The sequence below is a fragment of the Pholis gunnellus genome, assembly GCF_910591455.1.
Source record: "Pholis gunnellus genome assembly, chromosome: 3".
NCBI lineage: Eukaryota > Metazoa > Chordata > Actinopteri > Perciformes > Pholidae > Pholis > Pholis gunnellus.
In genome coordinates this window covers 11,287,656-11,315,537 of record NC_136529.1, presented here as the reverse complement: position 1 = coordinate 11,315,537, position 27,882 = coordinate 11,287,656, and the positions used below count along the sequence as shown (strand labels likewise).

General features: G+C 40.3%; 1 protein-coding gene across 1 annotated transcript in view; it reads right to left on the bottom strand.

Moving 5' to 3' along the window:
* Positions 1-13,102: 13,102 nt before the first annotated feature.
* The window catches only part of iars1 (isoleucyl-tRNA synthetase 1), a 46,119-nt gene continuing 31,339 nt past the window's right edge, over positions 13,103-27,882 (bottom strand). Inside the window, exons 24-34 of the mRNA XM_079184237.1 lie at positions 26,885-26,987; positions 26,316-26,399; positions 23,376-23,550; positions 20,974-21,086; positions 19,234-19,329; positions 16,924-17,100; positions 16,644-16,764; positions 16,333-16,458; positions 15,653-15,799; positions 14,585-14,737; positions 13,103-14,115 (exon numbers count right to left, since the gene is read on the bottom strand). Of these exons, the coding sequence (XP_079040363.1) occupies positions 14,033-14,115; positions 14,585-14,737; positions 15,653-15,799; positions 16,333-16,458; positions 16,644-16,764; positions 16,924-17,100; positions 19,234-19,329; positions 20,974-21,086; positions 23,376-23,550; positions 26,316-26,399; positions 26,885-26,987 (1,378 nt within the window). The 3' untranslated portion in view covers positions 13,103-14,032. The remainder of the gene's footprint in view (positions 14,116-14,584; positions 14,738-15,652; positions 15,800-16,332; positions 16,459-16,643; positions 16,765-16,923; positions 17,101-19,233; positions 19,330-20,973; positions 21,087-23,375; positions 23,551-26,315; positions 26,400-26,884; positions 26,988-27,882) is intronic.

The window sequence follows — 27,882 nt, the reverse complement described above, 5'->3', positions numbered from 1 at the left end:
ACTGGAGGCCTTGTGGCACGTCTGTGAACGCCACCAGTCACACCGCTACCGGACACAGGGCGCTACTGATTGCAGAGCGCTACTGATTGCAGAGCGGTGCCGGTGCAGCTGTGCCACTGGTGAAGAGGTAGTGCATGCTGCGGGAACTCCTGCCGGTGAAGAGAGTGCTTGCAAGATTGCAAGCAAGTCCGGTCCCGGACAATCTGTTGTGCAATACAGGGGGGGGGGAATCATTCACATGAAAAGATACCGCATGGTCTGTGTCGTGTCTCTATTCATCTTTTCTCTACATTCCCTGATAAATACTCAACCTATAAACTTGTTCTGTATATTCATTAGTTTAAAAACAAACGCAGTAAAGCAAGTGCCACCGTGTGTGCTGCTGTCTCAGTCCTCAGTCCAAAATTTCAAATGTATTGAAGAAAATTCAAAACCTGTTTTAAATTAAGTATCCTGCTTAAATCCATATTTGCTGGCATTCAGCCTGTTAAAAATTACTTTTTCACTGCGGTTAAAGGCTTTCTTTCTCATTTGCTGTCGAAGACACACAAAGCAAATCTTGCACCTGTATTAACAAAAATTCAAAACTTAATTCATAAAAGCTTTGAATGTCAAAAAATAAATGTTAAAGTACAACCTAGTGGGTTTGTGGGTTTGTTTCCCATTTACAGAGCCGTAGCAGAAGGGTGTATTAAACAAAAACATTTCTTTCATTGTAGTCTACACACAGAACGAACAGGCTTTCGCTGAATTTGACAACAAGGAATAAAATCACAGACTCTGCCTTTAAATACATCCCCTGATGAAGACTGTGAGATGCAGTTGACAACTCTGCAAAAAGCCAGTGGGGGGAAATTGTGTTGGAAAGTTGACATGATCAAAAAGATAACAGAGTGGGCCTTTAAGGATTTGTAAATACCCCAACACATTTATTTTTAGTGAGCTGCACTGAAACATTCTTCCATTCAAAGTAAACTAAAGTAAAAGTTTGTTTCTCCATTTCTTTTCTTTTTCTCCAGCTCGCTCTCTCTCTCTTCCTCCCTCTCTCTCTAAAAATAATGAATCAATATATAGAAAAGAAAGTATCTGGCCCTGTAAACAACCAGTTGTGGGAGGAGCCACAAGGATAATCTTTAGACAATAACCCCCTTGAACAATTGTGTGTGTACATGAGCAGGAGTGTCATATTCTTTCTCTTATGCAAACTATTTTCAGCAAACTTGACACAACACACAATGTACGCACACCCACACACACACAGCTACACACACACACACACACACACACACACACACACACACACACACACACACAGTGCTTAAAGTCTAGCAGAAACGGATAACACATGAGGCAAAGTGGAGGTCTTCCCATGCCCTCCTGCCCTTTCTGTTGGACTTGGACATCTCCCACAGGCTGAGCTGTAAATAGACAGTACCCCCAAAAACTTCTTTCTAACTGTCTCACTCACACACACACGCCCACACACACACAAACACACACACACAAAACTATAGTTAGACGCCTGCCACCATGCACTCAAACTGCCTCTCCCCAATGAGATGGGGCACATCTGACTCTTCAAACAGAGACAAAGCAACATTTTCCTTTTCCTCACTACAGGAAGACTACATTTGAAATTAATGTGAAACAGTTAAACTTTAGAACACTGGCTTGCTTAGGTTTGATCGAGTACAGTAGTACAGAGGATTTCACAGCATGCAGGGCTGCTTCTAGCCTCGCTGGCAAGCTCATGGAACATCTGTAACCGGTAATGTATAAACAGATCACAGTAATAGTTTATGAAGAGTCAGGAGGGGTTGACTAGCAATACCACAGAACAGAAACAATGCTTTATTGAACTATTTCTCAGGATACAGCCACTTGAAAGATTGCACAGTAAATTGACTGTGCTTAAAAATTGTGGCGGCCGACCTACAGTAAGGTTGAGTAAATGAATGTTGTCAGGGAGTTATTGCTCTTTCGATTAGATGTTGTTGTTACCGGTGGCTGTAGACTATAGGCACGGTGGAAGAAAGATGTGTACACATGCAAGCACATTAACTCACACAGACATTGAGATGTTTTGACATATGATCAGAAATCTGCATCATTTATTAGTTTATACGGATAGAACATCAGTGAATCTGAGGCAGAAGTAAAGTAGTTGCCTTGGGAGAGGAGGCAGTGAAGAAAATCCTTTGTCTGTTAGAAGTTGAGTAAACTGCTTCCAGTGGTAACCATCATCATGCATCTTTCTACTGGTAGTCCTGCAGCGGCCACTGCAGCCTGTTACTTTTCAAGTGAACTTCAGCAGTGTGTACTAGTGGGGAAGAAGCGCGCAAAGCCAAACAAACGACTGATTCTGCATCTGTTGGATACAATGACGATCAACCAATAGTGAACCACCTTTATGGGACCATGACAGCACATTGATCTACTTTGCACAATTGTCTCCACGATCGCAGTTATTGTGTTGAACGACGGCAATATTTTTGTCATGTTCAGAGAGCACCTAACATCACTTATAGTGACGCTCAAAACTATTTATCCAGCGTTTTACAGCTGTAAACAGTTGCAACGGAGGAGGCTACAACGTATTGGCTGTTCGTGGTGTTTTTATAGGTAGTAGAGGAAAAGAGATTCAAGAATAACTTTATCGAAAATACATTTTAGAAACATAATCATATCGCGGAAGGTTTTCGAGGGGAAAATGTTCAAGATTGTTTTAACGCCCAGTCCTGTAAGGGTTTAGGAGGTCTGCGATATAGGAGGGGCCCCAGTCCATTTTGGGCTTTACAATGAAACAGGAGAACCTTAAAAAGCAACTCTGAACCAAACTGGCAGCAAGCAGAGAGAGGCCAGAACAGGGGAAATATGGTCCTTCTTCCGCATACCTGACAGGAGCCTTGCTGCAGAGTCTTGCACCAGTTGCAGACGGGACAGGGACGTGGCTATGAGTAAACTAAAGTGCATCAAACAGCTTCTGGATTTCAACGGAATACAAGACAATTAAAATGAATGTAAATGAGACAATTGATATTGAAATCCAATATGCGCACAAAATAAAAAAATAAACTACAAAGTTAGTATTTATCAAATTGAATTCCGAGCATGGGGCTCACAAAATAAATATCACAGCATGGGCACCAGGAGGTGATGCTAGCTGTGTTGCAGTGTGACGGGTGAACCAGGGGGGCAGTTGCCTGTTTTTACATGTGGAGCAGCCCATCGTTGCAGCAGGGTTGCTAGCCAGGCACTCTATCCACAGCACCCCTGCATGCAAGGCACTAATCTTGTCAATATAACGCTAATGGTCGGTTAACAAGGGTCGGCTCTCCTTCATAAAATTAAATCAGAATTAGCATCACCACTTTATGTGATTTAAGAAGCTATATAAGTCTCTGCAACCAGTATACATTGTGCTACTACACTACATCATTATTACAAAATGTAAGCAAATACAAAAATGTAAGCGGCACAACCATGATGGCTACATGTGTGTGTGTGTAAGAACAGCTTGTTCTGGAAGAAGAGAAACAACATGTACAACTCAAGGACAACTTCAATGCCACAACAATTCCACACAATGACAAATGATTGTGACTCTTGTATGGCCTTACTGTTGTACAGTATAATACTGTGAACATCAATGTACACCGCCAGAGTACAATGTTGTTTCATTCTGGACTGCTAGAGTAGTTTTTGCTGGAGATCAAGGTTTTTCACACCTCCAGTCCTACTAAACCCCACGACCTGCAGGATAACACTGACCCAAAACCCGTTCACGTTGTCATTACTAACGTGATAGTGTCAATTCCCTATTAAATGGTATATACCCATTCCAGTTCATATTGCAGATATAAATGACCTCTGTGTTCAGCTACCAATAACAGAGTGAACAGTAGGGGTTGGTATCGTTAGGATTTTATCGATACTAGTACTCTATCGATACTGCTTATCGGTTCGGTTCCTGAGCGATATTCTTATCGGTTATTTTTTATTATTTTGTGAGAAAAAAAGACAATTAATTAGAAAAGAACCGACACAGCTGCTCCCCTTATTAATATATATATTAAACAACTCAATATACACTGAAAGACTTATTAGTTAAATCTCTTTGACTCCACTGTTGAGAAGGGGTGCGGGCCTTTGACAATAAACTTGGTAACAGCCCGATGACCAGTGTCATCTTCCCTGTAGCTGCTATCGTGAAGGGACTTGGGCTGAGCATTCAACATATCCTAAAGATTGAAATATGATGCCAGTACACAGGTGGGGAAATTCTGACAGCCAATTCATACTCTAAAATAACAACCACATGTCTGGTAGACATGCTCTATTTTGAATGATTCAATTTGTTCCTGCCACTGAGCAATTAGCAATTAGCAATTAGCTATCCCTTCCACAAGCAAAATGTGTACTCCCACCATGTAACATACAAATCTCCCACTCTTTTCTAATGCCACACAGTGAATTCTGGGGGAGTGTAACAAAGAACAGCAAGTCAGCAGGAAGGAACTTAAGTGACCACTCAAGAGGTACCTGCTGTGCCTCATACGTGGCAGGAATTTTAAGCCTAGGGGGTAGGAGTATGAAACATTCTAAAAACAATACATGTATAAAACATACACAGAAACCTAAGAGCAATTGAAAGTAATATACAGACCGATATCTGTACTACAAGTTAGTTATGTACAGGTTTCTCACTTACATTCTTGTAATGTGCAATTCTTGGAAAATGAAACTCTGCAAGTTCCTTTAGTCTCAGGGAAGGCTTTGTTGAGCAAAAGGTTTGACCTGAATGCACCCAATACAAACAGCCCACTGTAAGCTCTTTAATGTGCGAGTCTAGATTATTTAACTGCAAGTGCTGAAAGTCCAAGACTTAGATATCAGGCAAGTTGACCTAGCATGGCAAACAAAAGCATAACTAGACATCCCTTATAATAAGGTAAACAGTCGCACAACGCTCAATTGGGTAATAAACACTAATGTAAAAATGTGGCTGCTCATTAAAGTTAATGCAATCTGATAACTACAGTTCAAACTATTAACCGCAGTCAATTTACAGGTCAAACAGCCAAATATTTTAGCCAACATCAAAAAGGTGAAACAAACGCATAACAATTGCTTGTGTGTTGTTAATTCACAGAAGAATAACTGGATTCATTCAGTGAACACTGTGCCTCACTGTCTGTGAGAACACTATTGACACAAATTCAATTCAACTCAACGCTGCGTACCCAGAGCTATAGTATTTTATATAATTTATAAAGCGGATTCTGACGTGCGTCAACCCAATGGGTCCAAAACCGAACACTAGAAATATAGAAATATTCAGAAACTGTGATCTTACGTTATTAATTGGCACATCTGGACAGCCAAAGACACCATTTATCGCTGTGAGATTACACCAGAGAAAACGTCCAGTCATTCAAGCTACTGAGCGAGATGGAGAGAGGAGAAGGAGGATTGACACGAGAGAGAACAGAGAAGAAAAACACAGAAGAAACATATTCATCCATCTGTCCAGAGATTCTGTGAGGGCCATCATGCCGGCAATAGTGTTTTTGATTGTTGCAGTGAGAATTGGTCACGGTTAAATCGATTCCAACACTGTGCTATGATATGCAAACGACAGACAGAAGGAACACTAAATCTGCAGCAGTAATTAAACGTCCTAAATGCCTCATTAGAATTCATGATTTTATTAGCTAATCAAGTGTTTAATTTGGGGATGCTTGTGTACACACATAACATTTATCTAAATGCTGAATTGACTGGAGTGTATATTTTTGGCCATTTCTACAGCTGGATCAGCTGCTCAACCAACCTTCATTTAGGAACTACAAAAGACACTAATTGTAGCCACACAATAAGATATTACATCTTACTGCGTTGCAAACACAAACAAACTAAGTGATGATGTATGCACTCTTAATTGACAGAGTCAGAGGAGCAATAGTAATGGAGCTACTGTTTGTGAAAAAGATTAATGAGGATGGCCCCTTTACTGACCCCAGGTGAATAGGGTACAAAAATGTAAGAAGATATCGCCATCAAACTTCCCCAGTTGATTCCTTACATTAAGATCATTATTTCTGCATTACAGATTTTCTGAAAATATGTTTAAATATGCAAATGAAGCATTATCTTGTGAAATGTGATGATTTGCATAACTTTACAGATCAGAAATCTAAACATTGGATAGAGCCAGGTTAAAAAAATGTTTGTGTTGACCTATTAGAGTCAACGGTTTTTACCAAGGGAATTTTAGATATCTCTTTTTTTAACTCCATAAAAAGTATTTTTTCACCATTTTTTTTAGAAAGAAAGTATTAATTAAATAAGCCTTTGAAAGATATAAACAAACCCCTCAGTAAAAACCTTCAGTAACATAGATACAAATAAAGACCTAAATGTGTATTTTGGATGTTTTCTTTACAATAGTCTGAAAGAAGACCTAGCCCAAACTCTCAAAAATGGACCAGTGCATGAAAAACAATGTTTTTGCAGAGGGTATCTCCCATAAAGGAAGAATTTATTACACATACTGGGTCTTGTTTTCATAGTTTTGGCCAAAACTCCTGCTGGGTATTACAGGATTTTACTCACTAGTTTCACTGCTGGAATTTGGGAACATGGCAACGCTGGTAGCCACAGCTTCACAGTTGAGCCAAAAGGAACAGGCATCTAAGGGATGTCACAAGGGCCAATACTTGGGCACAACAAATACAAGGGCATCAACTCCATGCCAACATTCTGAAAAGGTGACATGCTTGTTTTTCTACAGTACAGTATACGAGGGATCAGCGCTCATGACTTTTCTGTAACCACATCTACATCCTGTGGTCACCTCAATAAAGTTGTGTTAGATTTTAATATCCGGCAGGAATCAAAGTCATTTGCTTGTAAAGACGGGAAGCAAAACAAATAATAGAGACAAGCTCTAAAAAAAAGCTTGATAAAAAACCCAAAAGTCACCATCACTGCAATATCCTCACCAAACACCATATCTTGAGTTGGGAGAACCTCATTCAATTCACTGGTGTGGGTCTGGTTTTTAAACATTTTACATGGTATGGCCCCGCCTCCACTTAGTGATTTTATTAAACAAAGCACTCAAAGCAGCAGACACACTAGATCTGCTTCAAGAGGTGCTTGTGTCATTTTCACATAGGTCAAGCTCTTTTAGCAGATCTACATTCTCTGTGAAGGCAGCACACTCATGGAATGCTCTGCCATCACACAAAAAACACGTACAAAACATTCAAACATAGCCTTGAGGAATGCCTTGTTGCCAATCAGGCGTGTGAGCATTGATGTACTGTCTGTCCTGCCTGCTTGTTTCGCCTATATGTGCATTTGTCTTGTTCAGTGTTGCTATTTTACATTTTCATGTGTGTTATGTGCCTCAGTGTTATACGTGTGCTTGGTGGGTTTGTTCTGCCTGACGCATGCTGCAGCCTGTTATGTCTGCTCGGCTCTAGTGTCTTATGTACACTTTTCTTTTGCTTATACGTGTATTGGTTTTGTCTGAATGAATTTTAGTTCCATTTTTATTTGAAGTTTTGTAATTTTAGGCTGCCTTCAAACATCTGGCCGGGGACAGCAGATGAAAACTAGCCTCTCTGGCTAACTCTGGCTCACTTACAGTTTGACTGTTGATTGGTGTGCATTGTCCCTGCAAAATAAATAAATAAAATTTGAAATGGGTCCTCAAGTGGAACACTTCAACATCCTTAATCTCAACAAAGTTTAAAAATCTACTGCAAGTAAAAGAAAAGGCTGTTTCTAATACAAAAATGCTTTAAATTATATGTTGAGCCTCCTTTTATATAGGTGTCATTAATGTGGAGTGCGTATTCTTGATTGGCATTGGTTCACCTTGGACATTAGGAGTGCTGACAACTCAATGCACCCTCGCACACAGCAACAAAACAAAAACACTGGGCCACAACTGGTGTCAATGATTCAAAATGCAGTATAATAATACAATTAATAACAGAGGCTCTTTTAATGCCAGTGGTGTGGAGTTGGCTATATCATCAGAGGGTCTACAACAGTCACTATACTGTAAGTATATTTATCACTTATGATTTACAGTAAATTAAGTTAATGTCAGCCAAAAGAAAATCAGACAAACATCCATTGTATCCCTGATTACATCATCAGCTGGGCTACTTTAAGTTTACCCCAGCTCTACCACTCATCTATTACTATTCGAGTCACACAACTGTGTATGCACATTTCTGAAAACCTTGCATGTTTGAAAAACCCCAAAGTTTTGCACACAAAGAAAGATGTTCTGAAGTTGTGACTTTATCATAATACTGTCCACTGGAAATGACATAATGTCCTCCCTCACAGCAGAATGGGAACATAAATAAAACATTGGAAAGAAATGTAACTAATAACGTGGTTGTATAATTGCATAAATTGAGCATCTGATGCTTAGCTCTGTGATTCAAATGCAATGAACCCAAGAAGCGCAAACTGGGGGGCTATACTCTGAGTCGGCTCTCAGTGGAAAGTAACGGAAAATAGGTCGCCTTGTTACATCATCAGCCAATCATGAGGTCCTTAAACTGTATAATATGAAGAAAGATGATACCCCATGTGTAGCAAACATCCACACAAACAGAAGTGGACAATAAGAAAGCAATCGGTTGCTTTCCATCCCCTCTGTTCCTCTGCATACCTGCGGCAGAATACACGTCTCTGTGGCAACTATAGCGCAGACAGAACGGGTAGCAACAGCGTGTCATTCCTGCCGACGCGTCTCACTACGGATGCCAGAGCATCTCCCATCATCACCGACGTCCGACAGCGGTCTCCTAACCACCACGACACGGACGAACTAACGAGGGGAACGCAGAAACTAGACTGTGCCGGACCATCTCCCCCCTTATGTGGGAGATATTTCCCAAATCGGTAGCGTGTCCTACCTATTTTCTGCTGTTCCAGGCGGGAGAGGAGGAGGAGGAGCAGGCGCATCAGGATGAAGACAGATGCCGCATTTAGAAGATCAGGAGATAGCGGAAAGAGCGCTGTAGCCTATATAGCAGGGACGTAGTGGTGCGCCCTCGTTCAGTCAGGACGCAGGTTCCGACACTTTGCGCTCTGTTACTGGTGGCGCACAGCTTCTCCTACATGCGGGTGACGGGCACAATTGTTGCGCAACATTATCAATTGAATCCTCTTTTTTTTTTTTTTTTTTAGTTCAATTAGTGGCTTTTCCATCTACTACCTCCCTGCTTTACATTTTAGACTAAATTGTATCGTTTTCATAATATGTTTTTAATGACAGCCATGATAATAAACAAATAAAGTCCCCCTTACCGACGGGTTAATTGTCATGTAAGCCCTCGTTTCAACATTTGAAACTTTGTTGCTGACGGGATGTGCGTTTACGATGTACGCTGTTAATGCTAGCTTGCTAGCATCCGGTTTCCTCAACAATAAACTTCAAGCCGAACAACACGTACGGCAAGTTTGGAGAAGTTTCCTCCGCAGCATTAAGACCTTCATGTTGGGGAAAAAATGCAGAAAAAATAAAACACTTAACTGAAAAAATATATTATGGAAAATCCAAATATTCAAGAGCATTTTACTGTATGCTGTGCATCGGATGACTCATAATCTCAGTAGTTTAAAAAACCTAACTATATAACTAGATATAGTGTCAGTTTGTTTTTTACATATTTCTTTCTTATTATAGGATGCTTTGATTTAGTTTTTGTTTGTTTGTTACCGAAATGTGTACATTTTCCAATGGATAAAGTATGGAACAGCAGCACTGTGTCTCAATAACCTAAAACATCCAGTATCTTTGACATTACAGAGTGCAAGTTCTTCTTCTTATATTGGCCTGTCCAATTAATCGGTCAGCCTCCAATGTGTAGTGCAAGAAAAGCTAAAAGGTAGGTGATTTTTTTAATTTATGAAATCATGGTAATGTATGTGGCACAGAGGTCACATCATGTGGGTCCCAGCTCATACAGATATTCTGGCCAAACAAGTTAGAAGGAAAAATGCACAGTTAAAGTCAATATTGAATATTGCAGTTTGTAAGGCAATACACCAAGAATTGAGAAATCTGAGCTTGGGTGTTTTTTCCCTCCACTGCATCCTTCCTTTGAATTGTGGCATAAATGTTTTGTAAATTCAAGATGCCACAAATAGCTATACTTGCACGAACATAGGGTAGCAGGTTAATTCCTTTGAGATCACATATCTTCTACAGCCAAAATAACGAAACGCACCTAATTCCTTCCCCCACCCTCTCACCTATTGTGCTTGCTTGTTTGAGGTTGTATTCACTGCTGTCATTCTGCAGTGGGCAACATGCAGAGCGCTGAAAACTGATTTACTGGCAGAGATTTAGATTTTTTCCATTACGCAGCAGCACACGTGTGTTGCCAGGGTGGGTTGGCTGGAAACAGTTCTTATTGGCGTTTCTGTTCTTGAAAGCACACCTGTCTTTATCCTGCACTGTGGCAAAACTTTTGTTCTTTGCCAACTGTCACTGCAGCACACTGTAATTAGTTTTGTTGTGCATTATTAGAGTTAGTTGACAGGGGTCATGTTCACTTCACCCATGCTGCATTCTGTATTTCTGTGAAGTCTCTCAGCAGATGGGTCGCTGACCTGCTCTCTTACCCAGGCCGAAGTGTGCAGAGGCACAAATGGAGCAGCAGGAACAGATGGGAGCGAGACGGATGAGAGGAGGATGAGACAAGAGCTGTGTGCTTAATATTTAACCAGTGAAGCAGCACGCTGCTCCGCCCAGAAGGGGGGGGGATGATCAAATCATCACAGTGAAGTGACACTGATTATAGAGATGGTGGAATTCACATGTGGAAAGTAAAGTATTCTATTATACTACCCACATTATGAAGTGGCACCTCAAGTGTTGGAGAGACTTCATACTTTTAATCCACAATGTTTCCAATGAAAATACTGTACTTAGTTAAAAATTTCCCCCGAAATGTCCCAAATACCGAAGCGTCATGCTCGTTTACACCGTGATAGGTATTCCTTTAATATTTCTGGATGTATAAGGTCATTGTGCACAATGTTGCAAATCATTGAGCAGGACTTCACTATGGAAATAGAATTTTGCTTTGATTTCTGCATCAATGTGCTAAAGTCCTTTTATATGGCAGCTATTGGAATCACTAGATCAACCAACATCAGACTTTGTCTGGCTATTTTATATGTAAACACTTGCTTAATCGTTTTTAAAAGTAACATAATTGTGCTACAATAAGGGACAATACTTTGATATAAAATCACGTACAGTATGCCGCGTTAAGGCACTTTATATCTATCATCCAGCTGTGAGAAAAACACGCTCTTTTTTACACCAGAGTACATTTTACTGCCAATACTTTTACCTTAATCTAAGTACATTTTTCAACTGGTAACTTTTACCTGGAGTATTTTATGTATTGTATTGAGTCAGGTTAAAGACTCTGAAGGACTTAAGTACTTTTCCTTTCAAATATCACTGTGAATGCACTAATAAAATAGTCACAGATGAGTTGCTACTTATCTGGTGTATTCATGGTTAACTGTTTTAGGGTTACGGTTAAGAACCTGAGAACTGAGAAGCAGTTTAATATACTGTGCTGGTGCTAATGCTGCAGAATTTATGCAAATGAATAGTACATTTTAAGTATGGTGTAAATGTATGGAGAAAAGAGGTTCTGCAGCAGCGCCCCAAATTGAGTTACCTCAACTGCCAACAGGCAGTTCTCCCTCCCGACCCCTTCATTAACACACATACACACAGACACACACACCTCACTATATTGGCTGCAGACCAGTGGGAACCTGGTTTCACAGACACAGATTACCACCATGCTTGTGGACGTCAGCAGCCTATAAACATCCCCTGGAAATTCAAGTCGGCCTATTGCTGTTTAATCCTCAACAGTCAAACCTCAATGTCACCCACGCTAGTAGAGAATGATGTTATATTCATGACAACATGGAATCTAGTGACATTATTAACTGTACTTTTTAAAGCCACACCTCTGTATTCTCGTCTACAGTCAAAAGATTTGTCGACAGTTTTGAAGATACAAGTGAATCCCTCGCTAGAATTGGCTGCTAGAATGTAAAACTAGGACTAAGGCATCTTTAAAAAAAATGGAGTTAGCAGAATGACACCGTGGATGAATTCCTCTTTCCATGGCCAGCTAGTTACTGAGTCAGAACATATGAGACGGTAGCTTTTCATCCCTTAAACTAGACAGAGCAGCGTGTATGTTTAGGACACTATTAGTTGACATGAAGAATCCTCAGGTCACATATAATAAGAAAGCAAATAGCAACCATGAAAAAAATTCTCAAAAATGCCTTTAGTTAGAGAAAATGGTACCGTCGCGTGGTAGTATGTTTTTATTTGACTTCTTCGGTGATGGAGTAACTGATTTTGTCAGAAAACTACAACAAATACAAAAACTAGATACAGTGCATCCTTCTACAGTCAAGTGGCCTCATTTCTACCAGTAAACCACAACTCTTCTTCTGATAATAGCTTCTTTATCAACATTAGATTTGAGAAAGCAAATCTCAATTCTTTAAAGAAAGAAAGACGGGGTGTCACCTCTCCTGTATGGCACACGATTTCTTAAAGGAATAGTTTGACATTTTAGGAAAACGCTCACTTTCTAGCCAAGAGTAAGAGGAGAAGATTAACACCTCTCTGTGGATTTTATCATCTTTGTACAGAGCCAGGCTAACCCTTTCCCAGTTTCACGACTTTGCTAAGCTAACCGTTGGCTAGCTACAGAGGTCTAATAAATGGACAGACGTGAGAGTGGCATCAATCTTCTTATCTAAATCTCGGCAACAAGGCGAATAATTGTACTTAACCAATTTTGTAAAACTATTCCTTTTCATTGTATTTTATTGCTGCTGAAGCCATTTTTAATCCCCTTTGTTAGATGTGTTCTCTAACCTTGCACTCAATGAAAGTACCAGGAAAAGAAAGGCAAACGAAATGTTCCATATCCGCAGCTAAGAAAGTCACAGACATGATGTGTCTCTTCTTGTCATTCAGAGGTTTAGTGAGCAGAAGGAAAAAACAGAATGTCGATTCACCTTTGATTTATTCCATTTGTCACTTAAAATAGTACATTATCCATTTGTTGCTCTTTTTAAATAGAGAACCCTTTTGTCCTTGAGGTACAGCAGCCCGAAAATCCATTCCACCTTTTAAATGCCTTCACAATTGTCAGAGGATTCCCAATGCAATGAGCAGCAGGTTTATCTGTTAAATTCTAAATTGTGTGTAAGCACAACCGGCCAAATCGTTTCCCCGATGATGAGCCAGAGCAATAATTATTCTGGACAAAGCTCACCTCAAATAAGCCTTGAACAGAAGTAGCTTGCATAAGCATAATAAAGACAAAAACATACATGGGGTTACAGCTAGACAGTTTAGACAAGAAGACGTCCAAGAAGAAATGCTGAAACAGACAGAGAAGAAATCTGCAGTAAAAAACTAAACTTTGGCATTTCTTTCCGGGTAGTTTGATGTCAGGTAGACGCATCTATCCAGCGGGTCTATTAAGCTGTTCTGTATAAACAATCGTTCTGTTTTTCTAGTGTAAAAATGATGTGTATCTTTTCTCTATCCAGAACAATAAAACCCAGCAACACGCTGTTCTTTCTTAGAAACTGTCACAAGGCCGTAAAAGGGAAAGAACAGTTCTGTAAGTCTCTGCTAAATACGATGATCGGTTAGAGCTGTCATCACATCTCGAAATGCATTAAAACAAATCAAAATATAAAGACACTCATTTCGTGCCTTAAGTTTTCATTTCAAGACATGGCTGATAGTGACTCAATGAATTAAAACGTGTGAATTTGACAGACAAACCTGCTCTGCATCAGGATTTCAGAAAACAATGTAACACACCAAAGGGCCTATTTGTGGAATTTAACTGGTAAAAAAACCTCATTCGGGGAACCTGTGAGTCATCTGAGACAAATGTTCCTAAAGATGGCTTCTCTGGATTTAGGCCTCGGCAGTTGTTGGAAGAACTCGCACAAACAGGGTTTTGGTGTCTAGAGATTTTACCGATGAATCAGCTGGCAGCTCTGAAAAACAAAAACAAACAGTTACAAAGTATGTTTATTTCTATTTAGTCAGCTAAAATTAGGTTGTGGAAAAACATTTAAGCAATCACTAAAGATCAGAGTTTTAAAAAGAAACCTGCAAAGAACTCAAGCTGCTCACATTGGGAGGTTAGTTTAGTTTATTTAAATGAGATAATTGATAAAGGATCCAAAAGAAAACTCTGGAAAGCCACAAAGGAATGTGCTGTAAAGTTCCCATCCATAATACAGAACTGTATCACATTGTGCCCTTAAATCATAGCCACTGACTTACTGACCTGTTCACTTTTGTTCATCTGGAAAACACTTTTCCTCTCAGTGACTTTATATGATGAAGGTAAAAACTATCAATCAGATTTTCCTCTCGCTGTATTATTGGCCTTTAATCAGTTTAAAAGTCTTCTAAGTGGACGCTGTAGTCAAAATGGTACCCGCCATCTTTTCATCTTACCCTGGGTGAGGTCCTGGTCCAGGTAGAGTTTAAGCCGTCTGCTGCGGAGCCCGAACACCTTGGCAGCCTCAGACAGCAGGCCTGAGTAGTGGAGCACATTCTGACCCACTGGATTCACCAGCAGGAGGGTGCTCAGCTCTCCGGTCTGGCATTCTGGGGGAGATAGGAAGAGTGTTGAAGAGAAGTAAACCAGACAGACTTCCCTTCCTTTACAAATCAAGACCAGATTGGCTTGAAGTCCTGTAACGGTAACAAGCCTGAGCCAAAGCCAAGAGGAAAAACGAGAGAGAGAGAGAGCGAGGAGGAATGATAGATCAACAGAGAGACAGACTGATCAATAGGTAGCTGTAGGGTCAGAGAGGCGAGGGGAAAATGTTTGAGTGTGAATGACTTTAAGCATAAGATGGATTATGGTACACTTTCTTCAGTAAAGTGAACACAGTACAGCACACAATGAGTGTGTTTAAAATAAATAAAGCACAGTTTCTATTTACTGTGCAGATTCTGAGTTTATACACAAAAAATAAAATCAACATATCAAATATGGTGCATCAGTATAGTTTAAAATACCCAACAGTATAGAAAGTAGTTAAAGGAATGGTTGGACATTTTGGGAAAAACAGGTATTTGCTTTCATGTTTGTATGGTAAATATGAAGCTACAGCCAGAGGCTGGTTAGCTTAGCTTAGACAGAAAATGTCAGAAGAAGATACAACAGCTCTGCTCACAGGGGAAGATAGTCTGCCTACCAGCACCCTTCTAAAGCTCATTTATTAACTTGCTTAATCTAATTTCTTTTTTTTAAAACAACCCCAAAAAAACAAAGCGTTACAACAACAATTGCGGTTTAATGGAGGATTATGTGTTGGACAATTTCTTTTCAGAAATAGCCAGGCTAAAATTGTCAGCAAGCTAAATTCATTGTTGGTTTTGTTCAGCCCAGGGGATTGGTTGATTATAATTAAAAAGATGAATGGCAGCTTTTTAACAGTGTGAAGGACCGACTTCAGTTGAGCATGGCTATATGTACATTATGTGTGTGTGTGTGTGTGTGTGTGTGTTTCTCACCAGCTGGCTGTGCGTTGCAGAGCAGCAGGTTAACGTAAGGACACAGCAGCGTGTCGGTGGTGGGGGCTTGGCCAGAGGAGGAAGAGCCTGAAGTCACTGACAATGTTTTACCGCTCAAAGCCTGAAGGTCCATTTTACTGGTCAACTCTGCAATGAACACAAATGCACACATATGCACACCATCAGTTGGTGAAAAAAGAAGAAGCTAGAAACGTTTTTATTTGATTTCCTTTTCCTTCTCATAATGCCAAACAAACTAAACTGAAAAAAGTAGCATTAGATAGCCAACTATGGTTAGCTCGCAGGCTAAATGCTTTACCTACTGTTACAAGAGTTTATACAGTGATGCTTCACCAGCATCCAGAACAGTGTCTGGTTGGTTAATAGCATCTGCACTAGCTGGTGTAGTTTGATGACAAAAGTTAGCTACAGCTATGTAGCCCGCTGTAAAGGCAGGTGCTCAGTGTGTGTTCTCAGTTAAGCTAGCTAGCCACACATTTTTGTTACACACAAACCCTGCAGCAACCGATGCTCTCAACATGCACTTCCATAATAATATCATATAGGCATTAGGAACATTATAAATATTGTGTGGGAGTAATAGGAGACGGCAAATGTTTCAACTGCAACAGCGATTCGCTGCATTTATATCTTCCTACGGATCCAAAACCAGTTCTCACCAGTTCCGCCGTTGAAGAACCTGAGTTGGGTGTTATTGGTTCCAAAGATGCTGCTGCACACTTTCTTCAGCTTGTCCAAGTCTAGTCTGTTATCGCCTTTCGGGTTCTCCAACAGCACCACCCCCTCTGAACAAGGAATGAGTCGGCCAGGATTACAGGATTATTGACATAGCTAAACAGTTTACAGAGTGAAATGCAAAATAACCGAGGCAGGAGCAACTTCTATCGACAGTTTAGCTGTTGAACACTTTCTTGTTAAATCTTTTCTGGCTGGAAGAACAGACTTGCTGTTTGGCCTTCCAATGAGCTACCTTGTTCTTTGTTGTTGACCTTCACCCTGACGTTCACATAGGTGCAAGCTGGTCCATTTAAAAGAGCCCGAGGGGCTGAAGATCCCTTTACTATGGTTAACTCCAGGTCTGAGCCCTTCAGCTGCAAGAAAGGAAAAAAAGAGCATGACAAAGACATACTGACTAAAAATCTAATTATGACTTATACCACAACTACATTCAGACAATGGTGATATGGGAATCACTAAGCAGAACAGTTTTGGAACAATATTCCTGCTTGCCCTGAGGTGTCATTTCATACCTGAGTCGTTTCCTCTATGATGACGCTGGCAGTCTTGGGGATGGGGAAGGGCAGCAGTGGAGCCTTGGTGGTAGCCAGGATGAAGTCAGTGTGAGCCTGAATCACAGAGCCCAAGTACTGCCCCTCTGGCTGGCAGCGGTAGTACACAGTTATCTCATCTGATGGCACCAAATGGCCCTGTGAGATAAGGAGTTGAGTGACAGGTAGTGGGTTTTAATATGCAAATGAATACCAAGTACAGTATAATTCAGAAAATAAGTTTGTTTTAGCAAAAGAGCTAAAAGACAACAGGAACCATTAGTGAGTAAATATGCTTAAAGTACTGCTTGAATAACTCTTCAAACAACGACACAGAATAACAGAAAAACCTGTTATCTGATTTAAAAGAATTATTGCCAAGGACGAAAAGAATCCCAATTTTATGACAAGTAATTCTCTTCAAAGCTTTTTTCTCTTCTATAAGAAAATAAAATCTCTAAGAAACAATTACCTGAAAGAAGGAAGTAATGGGGGGGGGAAAGTTAACACAATGAAAAGGCGGCCAAAAGAAAAGAAGGAGGGGATTAAAAAGCAAAAAACAGACAGTTTAGGACCAAATAAATAAAGGGAGGGGGAACAAGGAGAGCCTTTTCATTGGATGAAAGCCTGGATTTTGGCATTGTGTGCTGACAGCTTCCTCTAACCTTGACACATTCAAACACATTGATCTCATTCTAATCTTCATTGTGCAGCCCCTGCACATGTGTGCACAGCCCTACACACATATATTGACTGTATAGTACACACACATACACACACACCCCAATTGCAGTATGTGGCTCAAGGGCAGAGGAATAGCATTAGCTAGATACAGAGAAGCAGTCAATCAATGGAGGAAGGTTTATAGGCTTTTCCTGCCAAGTCAAGGTACTGACCCTACCCTGAAGGGGCTAGTACAGTGTGTGAGAGTGTATGTGTGTGTCAAGTTACAGAACTACAGCTATCGCCACTTTGTCAGCGATCTCCAGTCAAGTCCAGTAACGAAAAGGAAACACTGAGCTCCGTTTCTCAACCCTGCATATGTTAACACACACAAATACCCACGCAAGCACTGATTAAGACATGCATGCACACCCACAAACTACAACCAAACATGTCAAAGAATTGCTAAAAAATTAATTCCCATCGCAGGGGTGGAAAATTCTTAACAGATCTCAGTTTGAAATAACGGGAGGAATTTAGCCTGGCCGGGAGCCAGAGCACACCACTGCTATAGGGGGACGGAAAAAACAGTTTGTTGCTTGTGAAAACAAGAGGCTGTTGGCTAATCCGTCTTTACTCCCCAGACCACTTCAAAGCTCCAACATTAGAATCTGAAAGGGGCCAGACTGTAATTAAGCTTCCATTAAGCCTGCCTTATGATGGAGAAACTTCTAACTGTGACGCTGCAGTGGAAAGATTTGAAAACTGCCCTGACAAAATTAGCATGGGACATAAAGAGGAAAGGGGGTAGCACGGGGGTGATCAGGAGGGAAATGTAACAAAATGATACAGCTAATTTCTTTATGCTTGGTCTACATTGTGAGGCTGCAACCACCGATAACTTTCATTATTACAATCAATTCATAGTTTATAAAATGTCAGAAAAGAGTGACAAACGTCCATCGCAGCGGCTTGCTTAGGAAGGTCTCTAACTGAGGCAGCCATCATAAGAGCTGGTCGAATTGTCTCAATGCTGAGGAAAAGTGAGTCAATGCTTCGTTTCTTATTTCCTCTAGCATAGGGTACACTGGTCCATCCTTTATGGAAAGAAAATAATGCCATCCCACAATTACTTTCGGCAGCAACATTTAAAGCAACGCACCATTCAGACGTCATTGACATTAATCGTCGATGTTTGATTGTAGTTGATCTGTTTGGGACAGGAATCCTTACTTGAATTGTGCAGCATTGAGTTTTTCACTGTAACATTCTCATTTTCTATATGTTGTAAATATATATATATATGTCATCCTTTGAAAATACCACACAGAATTTTGTGATATTGTGATACTCCCAACGACACATGCTCCTAAATGCCTCTCGTACTCAGTCAATTTTCTTCCCCTTGCGACGTATTATTATTATTATTATGTATTTTGTCTTCCAGTAAAACTGCCTCAGTGGCATGTTTTGCTCACCCTGGCACAGCCCTGATTACATGTGTTGGCAAACTCTTTCTAATGTGTTGTATTCTATTCATTAGACACTGGATTGTAAAATTCACTAGTAGTGTGTTATGTGTCACTCTGGTTTCCAGAGCTAGTAGTGCTCCTGAAATAATTGTCCCACCTTCTTGCGTAGTTTCTGAATGCGGTTGATGACCTCTCGGGCAACGCCTTCATCCATCATGGACTGGTCCGGGCTGACATCCAACAGCACAAGAACCTGGAGGACAGCAGGAGGGCTTTTAAACTACATATTCGCAAAAGTGATCACAGAACTGATGTTACCAAAAGACACCTGCATCAGTATCGGCTCAATTCAACAACAAAAAACAACATTAAGTGGGGGCGAGCCGGACTCATTCAATATGTATGAGCACAAATATTAAGTTTTCTTTTGGACATTAAGTTTTAATATTCGGGCAAAGACAAATACAGAATTCTGAGGTATATTGTAATAAAACACATTTTTTTTTACACCATACTTTAATTTATAAATTGTTATTATTATTTAGTTTTTTATCAATCAACTAAGTATCTACTTTAGTTAGTTCTAGGTTAGCACCCTAAAAAAATCTTGTTGACACCCTTGCCGAGGTGATGTAGTTAAGGCATGAATTCAATATTTTCATGTTACTATAACAACAAACAGTGAGCTCCTACAAAATGAATGTTGACAGGTTGTACTCTAATCATGTACACCCCACAATTATTGCAATGTCCATCTGACAGAATACTAGAAGAGTGTGACATCATTTCACATGACTTGAAGATCTTGGACTTCCACTCAGACTCCTTCAGCCAAGCGCTAAAAACTATACAGCTGACAAGGCAGGGAGCAACCTGCATGTAATAAATCTGCCTTACACTGTTGTTCAAACATTTATAATGTAAAAGTAATAAAAAAACAACAACCACCCACGCAGCAATAATGACAATATTGAGTGTCTGTTGTGCTGCTGCTGCTAGCCCCGAACACTTCACCATGGGAAGAAATTAAAAAAAAAAAAAAAAAAGATTACAGAGTGACTGAGAAAAGTCCACAAAAGCAAACAGAAAAAGAATCTGAGAAAGAAAGAACAGAGAAACAGACAGATGGGAGCTGGAGAATCAGTGCGAGCGAGCGAGAGTAACAGAGAGAACTAAAAAGCCAGCTCAGTAAACTGGTATGAAGGTGCAGCCGTGTGGTGTGTATACGGTTGGAGGAGCACTGATTAGAGAGGGCCTGTGGGAAACGCATACATGCCGCTTTCCACTTAGCCGTGAAATGATTTCATACATCACACTCTCAGTGAGGACGAATAAATGCATTTACAGTATATGGCAGCTTGGTGCAGGAGCAGCCGTGGAAAGGCATATATATATATATATAAAAAAAAAAATATTTTAAAATATCAGGTTACATTCGACTTTGCAGCTCAATCTAATAGTAAGGTGGCAGTAAGGAGAGAGGGGGTGTACTGTACGCGTGTGCGTATATTTCTATACCTTTTCGTTAAGTGACTGAAATTTAACAATTATTTATAACCCATCAATTATGATGGGTGCAGCATGTGTAGGAAATACATTTGGAAAATATGTAAGAGATTGATGTACATTCAAAACATTTAAAGCAACTAAAAGAAGTAAAATAAAAATCTATATCTATATTGATTCAAATAAAAAGGATGCAACTGCTACAAGGTTTTAAGGAACAGTCTCACATTTTGGGTTTAACCGTCTCTTTAAACAGGGAGACGGAGTGGTTTGTCCACAGAAAATCAAGAAATTAATCTTATTTTTATGCATTTCTTCCTGAATGATGTTAAATTTGCATACAAAAACGATCTAATGCTAAAATGATTGGGTTTTAAATGTAAAAGCATACCTGTGAATCAGAGTGTGCTTCATACTGCACTGCTGAGTCAGAGCTCTGGTCGAAGGTGTACATGAGTCTCAGGTCCTCCTCATGAAGCTCATGGCCGTCCACCTTGATGGATCCTTAACATGAACCACAACAACATGGAAACGTTCAGAACAACAGTCGTGGTCCTGAACCTAAAAATAAACATTTAGTAAATAGCAAAAAAAAAAAATAACATCCATCAAGTCAGAGAACAGCCAATGAATTGTAAGTATACGTAGATTTGCTGTTGGTGCAGAATTCAACACCAGTGGAACTCGACTGTGTCTCAGCATCATCAGACCACAGATCTGAACCACCATAAATCATACAGCCCACACAAAACTCACCAGGGGCTATGAAAAATGAGTCAAACCATACTTAATATACATTCATCAAAACAATTTGCTACCACAAATATTAAGATGTTCCTCTTGGGTTGGGATATTCTCGGCAACAATCATGTCGGACAAAACCATGTGGTTGAGTCTACAGAGACGATCGTGAACAATGTTCTGGTGCATTGTCAGTTGGATGTCGAGTGACACGAAATAAAGAACAATTTTGAACTGTTTGGAGGTAACAGTTTTGTTAGATCACTCACATCACTACATAATAATTAAACTAGATAATGATAAGATAAAAACTCAACTAGACGTATAGATTTTCAGATGCTTTCTATAAATCTAAAATACCACCAGCCTAATTACAGAAAATGTATAATTTAAGAGGATGAAAATCCATTTGTGCATGAGAAAATGATCTATATTGATGCCCATGATGATTAAATCGATGCTGACAACAGACTTTAATGCAAATTGGATGATAAACAATTAGTTGCTGGGCTATTCTCCTAATTAAATTTGAATACAGTGCCAACTGATAGTGTGAAATGATTATTTAGTTCGGTGTTTGTCTTGTGGAACGGATTCTAGAAATAGTTTCAATTACACCTAATCATACTGAGTAAAGTGCTCTCTTAACCCGCATGCATGCCGGGGCTTTGTTTTGAATTAGCATGGGTCCAAACCAGTATTTGCTAGCTTTTTCAGATTCCTCACATTGCAGTCTTCCTGGCCAAATCCACACGAGATCTGAGCTTTTAAACAATACAGCAAACCCATTCTAGTCAGGTTTGTATCTCCATTTTGCCAGTGGCAGCAATTACCCCCGTCTGTGTCCTGACTAAAAAGCGTGACAGGGTTCTCCTCTCCTCTTCACTTCTCCAAACCCAGAGGCTGGGTGAAACAGTCACTCCCTTTCTCTCTAATCCCAGATTTCCATGGTTTGATTTCCTGTGTCCCTCCCTGCTTCTCTGCTCTTTTCCACCTTCTGTCTTAACCTCTTTTCTTCTGGCCCATCGAAATGATGGGATCAAACGCTGCAGGTAAGGAATATTGAGTAATACAACCAACGGTCATGAACGCACATCAGTTTCTCTGCAAATTGCTACCCTTCCAGTCTAAAAAGGTTTTCCGAGTTACGGATTCTCAGTTAGAAATTGCTCAAGAAGTTAAAAGTGGACTGAGAGTCTGAGTCAAGTCTGAGTCTGAGCCGTTAGCTTTTTCATGTATAGATTATTTCAGAGACAGTGGTGTAACTTCCACCAATTGTCTGCTAGCTGAAGCTTGATACTGTGTTGAACTATTCCTTTTAACAGAGATAGGTGAAACATTATACAATAGCACCGTAAACGCAGGTTTTGTAATCCAAGACGTCCCATCTTGGCTTTCATCACAAGTCGGTGAAATGTTACTTGGTTCCGCAGCACACAGTCATCTGTGTGTTTCCACCATCATTTTTCCACCATCCTCTACCACGATCTATCTCTTTCCTTCCATTGCCCATCCTCCTTCTCTCCTTACAATTGGCTTCACTTCAAACATCCGAGTGATTGGAAATGTTAAGTTCCCACAGCCCAGCTGACCTCCACTGCTTCCTTCCCCAGAGATTCTGGGGGCTCTCCTCGTCTCTCTATAATTGGAGAGACAAGATACCTTGCACAGCTTTGATCCGTACTCCAGCTCTGATTATAGTTTCAGAAGGGTAAGGGTTTGCATTCTGAGTCTGTCTGTACTCTACTTCATTGCAAGGACTCACAGTTGAGCTTTTAGTGAAATATATATGATTCCAACACAATTTGCAGCAACTGTGCAGTTGTAAATGTGTGTAAAATCCTAAAACCAACCTGCTGTTCTTCACTCAATGATTGTGTAAACAAAATCACAGACTACGGATTTAGTCTTTGGCATAAAGACCACAAGTACATGGTGAAAAAATAAATACACACAAGTGTACATGTGCAAATGCAAACAAGTGAACTTCATTAGCTTAGAGATTTTCCTTTGAGTGTGATTTTTAAGTTCACAGATTTTGCAGAGCAATACCTGTCTTCTGGAAGACCTCTAGCTGTTCGCTGGTGAGCTCCTTGATAGAAGCCGTGATGGCTTTGAAGGCCCCCTTCAGTCTCTTGCCCAGCACCATGTGGTCCGGCTCGGCTCTCAGACGGATACCGTACTTGTCCTTGTCTGTTGACAGTGTCAACTGTCGCACATTAAGCTCCTGGAAGATGGAAAAAAAAAGAAGACACAACCTATGTCTTAGAAAAGGTAATGTCGCTGCCTTGATGCTTCCCAAGTATACGGATGAGTACCAGTTACTAGGGTTGTTACTGTCGATAAAAAAACAAACATGAAAATGAATACAAAAGTTGAAACAAATTAAATTAAAAACAATTTTAATGTGCACTGCAAAAATAACAAAAACCCTGATTTCATTACATGTCGTTAAATCATTAAATGCCAAAAACATTCGCTAAATAAAATGAACAAAGCCCTCCTGGCAACAACGCAAATGTTAAGTGACCCGGTTGCATTTGTTCAGTTTAACCTTTAAACCTTTTAAACTCACGCACCCAACATCTGTCCAATCAATCCAAAGGCAATGTAAGATGTAAAAATGTAACAAAAAATGAATGTTTGCATTCATTAAACTGCCAAAGCACATTAAAAGTGAACTAAAGCTAAACTTAATAGAAAATGTAACAAAAACAACTAGGAAAATAATTAAATACCCCAGGCATGTCCTGTCAAGAGCAAATCAATAATTGATTACTATCGAGTCATGCACTTACAGAGTAAGTCAGCCATGAAATCAACTGGTAAGTGAGTCCTCCTATACAGGCAGTACTTTCAGTACAGTACATTTTATTCCTAAATCTAAATGGAGATAGAAATCTGTGATCCGGTTATATCTGGTGCAGCAATAGAGATACTAAGTTTAGACATTCTGACACCCACCATGGCCTGCCATGCACAGCTTCTTTCAGTCAATCACGCTGAAAAGCGGGACTTAGTTCGAGCATATCTGAGCACAGATAAGCTGCTGTAGCGCTGTAGTGGGCCGAGTGTGGGGTGGAAAATAGCAGCTGGAACTCCTGTTTTGAGCTGAGCTTGGTTTGTGAAAATAGGAATGAATCAACGCTAAAGTGCACAAAAAGCACCTCTCTTATCTTCAAGACATTTATGGCTTTGTTTGTGTGTGATGTTGGTGCAAATAAAACAGCAAGTCATTGGATATTTCCACTGAACGTCTTCAGCCCGCTTGTCAGCAAAGCAAAGCTGATCAAAGCTACAGCCATCAACAGCCAATCCAATTGTGTGCCTACTTTCTTCCGTAAGACTTCCGACTGTATAAAATAAAAGTAATTTCCATCACATCGCCCACTGGTTTCTGAAGCAGCTAGCAGCTAATCAACAGCTAGCAGCTAGCGACCTGGTGCGGCACCCACCTGTCACTGAAATATGCCAGTGCTAGTATTAATGCCAATAGTATCCGCTACTCTATACATTGGAAAGGGCATTCTGAAGGGTGTCGAGTTAAGCTAGATGCTTTGTTACATCCTGTAGGAGTCAAATTAAAAACTGTAATTGCTCCAGACATGTGCTGTAAACAGAAAATGTAATTCACTCAGAGAGCAAGTCAGCCATGAAATCAACCAGTCAATGAGCCAGTCGATAACAACAATAGGTGCCCAATCGCTGCACATTTAGGTAGTGATATAAATGAATCACAGAGAAGGACCAGTTAAATAGTAATAATTATAGAATAATAATGAAGGAATCTAAGTAAAAGCCGCAGGGAAAAGGTGAAACCTAACTTTCAAAAGCTCAGCTCAACTCAAACGACATCAATAGTAAGAGAGTTTGAAGGTTCTTCCCGGGGCTGCAGGACCCTAAACTGTTCTCAGCTTGGATCAAATAAACCTTGTTTACTGGGGAAGCTAGATGCCGGCAAGGTTAAATGTTTTCCTCACCAGAAATCAAATCGAGTGAGAGATAAGAAGTGGCTCCAACTAAGATTAAGCTTGAAGGTTCCAACAAAAGGTTGCACCAGCAGCCCTTTTACAGGTAATCCCCATCTCATATATGGAAACAAGAGCCACAATCAATTTTCCATCTAAGAGGCATCAGTAAGAATGGAAAGACTTCCAACATTTCCAGGTAAAGCATTGAACAGCTTGAAACATTCTTACTTAAGAGTAGTTATCTAAGTCAGCTGTGGAACAACATTGACTTATTGAGCTTATTGAGCAAAAGCAAACCCAAAGACAAAGGGATAATGTCCGTTTAATGGCTTCCTGCAGTAAATCACAATTAGTCGGTCTGAGTTTTTTCCCTGTCTTTTGGGCAGCACCTGAACGGACCAGACACACCTGTAATTAATCTGCATTTTCCGGTACATAACCATACACTGATGATGATGAAGACATTGGAAACACATTGTTTTTTATATAGTTAAACATACAGGATGTCTACCTGGAAAGTCAAACTTGCAGGCTCTTTATGTAGAACAAGAGCTCGGAGAGCTGCGTGAACTGTAACGATGCATATTACTGTGACTATGAAGTACACAAACACATCAACGGTAATTCAATGTTTCCATGTGATGGAGGAAAACAAGTCTGCATTCTATAGTTGATGAAGGGTTTGCATGTGTGGCAAATGGAGTAGATCAAATGTAAAACCATTTACCAAGGCATCTGCTCCGCCACCTTTTTTAGATGAACCAACCGCAAATTACAGCTGAAGATACAGACTGTGTGCGAGCATGTGCTCCCTCCCCCTCTATCAAATCAACACACTGGCAGGTTCTAGGAGAGTTATCTCTGTCTCTTAAAAATCTAATGGTACTGATCAAAGCAGAGAAAAACTTATAGGAAAGAGGAGCAGAAGCTGCACCTCTTTCCTTGATGCAGAGAACTGGTAAAGTAACTGAGAAGACTGCACAAATCATCACATAAAACAATCACAGCGTGTTCTACTTACTTCCAGGATGTATTTCTGCAGGGACTGAATGTCTTTCAGAGCTTCTGCGTCCTGGTGAATAACTACCACCTCCTTTAATGGGTACTGAAATACACACCAACATTACAGTGGGTCATATGTTCCAGCACAAAAAAAACACAGAAATGGGGCTGTTGTATTTAACACAACAACATAACTTAGAGCATTAATATGATGAAGCCATATCTATGGGAAGTCCTGACAGAGTACAGATAACTTAAGAGCCCGTCTGATGCCGGATGTGTGAAGCAAATACTAATATTCGTGGTTGTAAGAGACAAAAATAAAAAAGCAATATAGTTACTGATATTCATATGTTTTTAACATAAAAGAAAATAAACATTCTAGATAGGGATCCCGCAAAGAACTGTAAACAAGTAATACACTTGATATTTTACAGTTAACAAAACGCAAACATTTCTGTGCTGCAATTACTTGTTAATCGGCCAACATTGCTACCGATATCAGCCGATATCTCGTATGTTTCCCAGAGTCTTAATTCACTGTGCCTCTGATACTGGAGTGAATGAATAGAATAGTCGATGACTCACCTTAACGGGCAGAGTCTTCCTGTCTCGGATCACTCGGCCCAGCTCAATCACAGACTGCATCTGAGAGACGGCGCTCTCGATGCGCTGGTCGATCACACTCTCCCTGAAATACAGAAACACAAATAAAGAAAATCTAAGCATCAACACCTCACACGTAGCGTTGCAATGCCATGGTAGGAGTGTCTGAATAACCTCTGAACTCTGCAGTTTGGGTTGTACGGGAGAGAAAGTTTTTATCCGAAACTCTTAACCTGGTGATACTTTTGCAATTGCAACGGGTGCCACCTGAGCGAGCGGCCTCCTGATGATAAGTGGATGTGGGAAGATGAGAAGAACATCTTTTAAAACATCACACCTACTTAAGAGAGTCACTCTGTGAAATGATGTACAATTTCAAGGCAGTTAGGGGACGTAGGTGCGTTTCTGCCAAAAACGTACAGGCAACGGTCATCATATTCTGGTTAAATAGGCGGTTTAGAAATTTGAAATTACTATTATATTGAGGAAAATGAATAACAGAGCACGACAAGATTAGTACCATATATCTTAATAAAGACAGAGTTCAGAACCACCAGCGCCAGAGTTTGACTCGGGAGCATCCACTAATAAGGTACACTGTGACTTCCACCGCTGAATTCAAATTAGAGCTGCACAGCCAGATCATCACGCATAATAGCGATATTAGCCCTAACTGTCTGGAGGAGCACACACTCGTGTGTGTGTGTGTGTGTGTGTGCACAATGCTTGTTCATTTATTCCAACAGTCTGCCTCTCCATGTGTGCACACAACAGTGGCGTAAAATGAGAGAGGAGAGGACTCCAAGGACAGCCAATCATTTAATGAGCTGATTGAGGAGCAGCTCTTCCCACCGCCTGATTGGTGGCTGACCTTTGGGAGCGGGGGGGTGAAGTGGTCCCATTCGACAGCAGGAAGGACAAGCGGCTAATAAAGCCGCGGCACTGAGTGCTGCCAAAGTGACAGCAGAGATTATATGAAC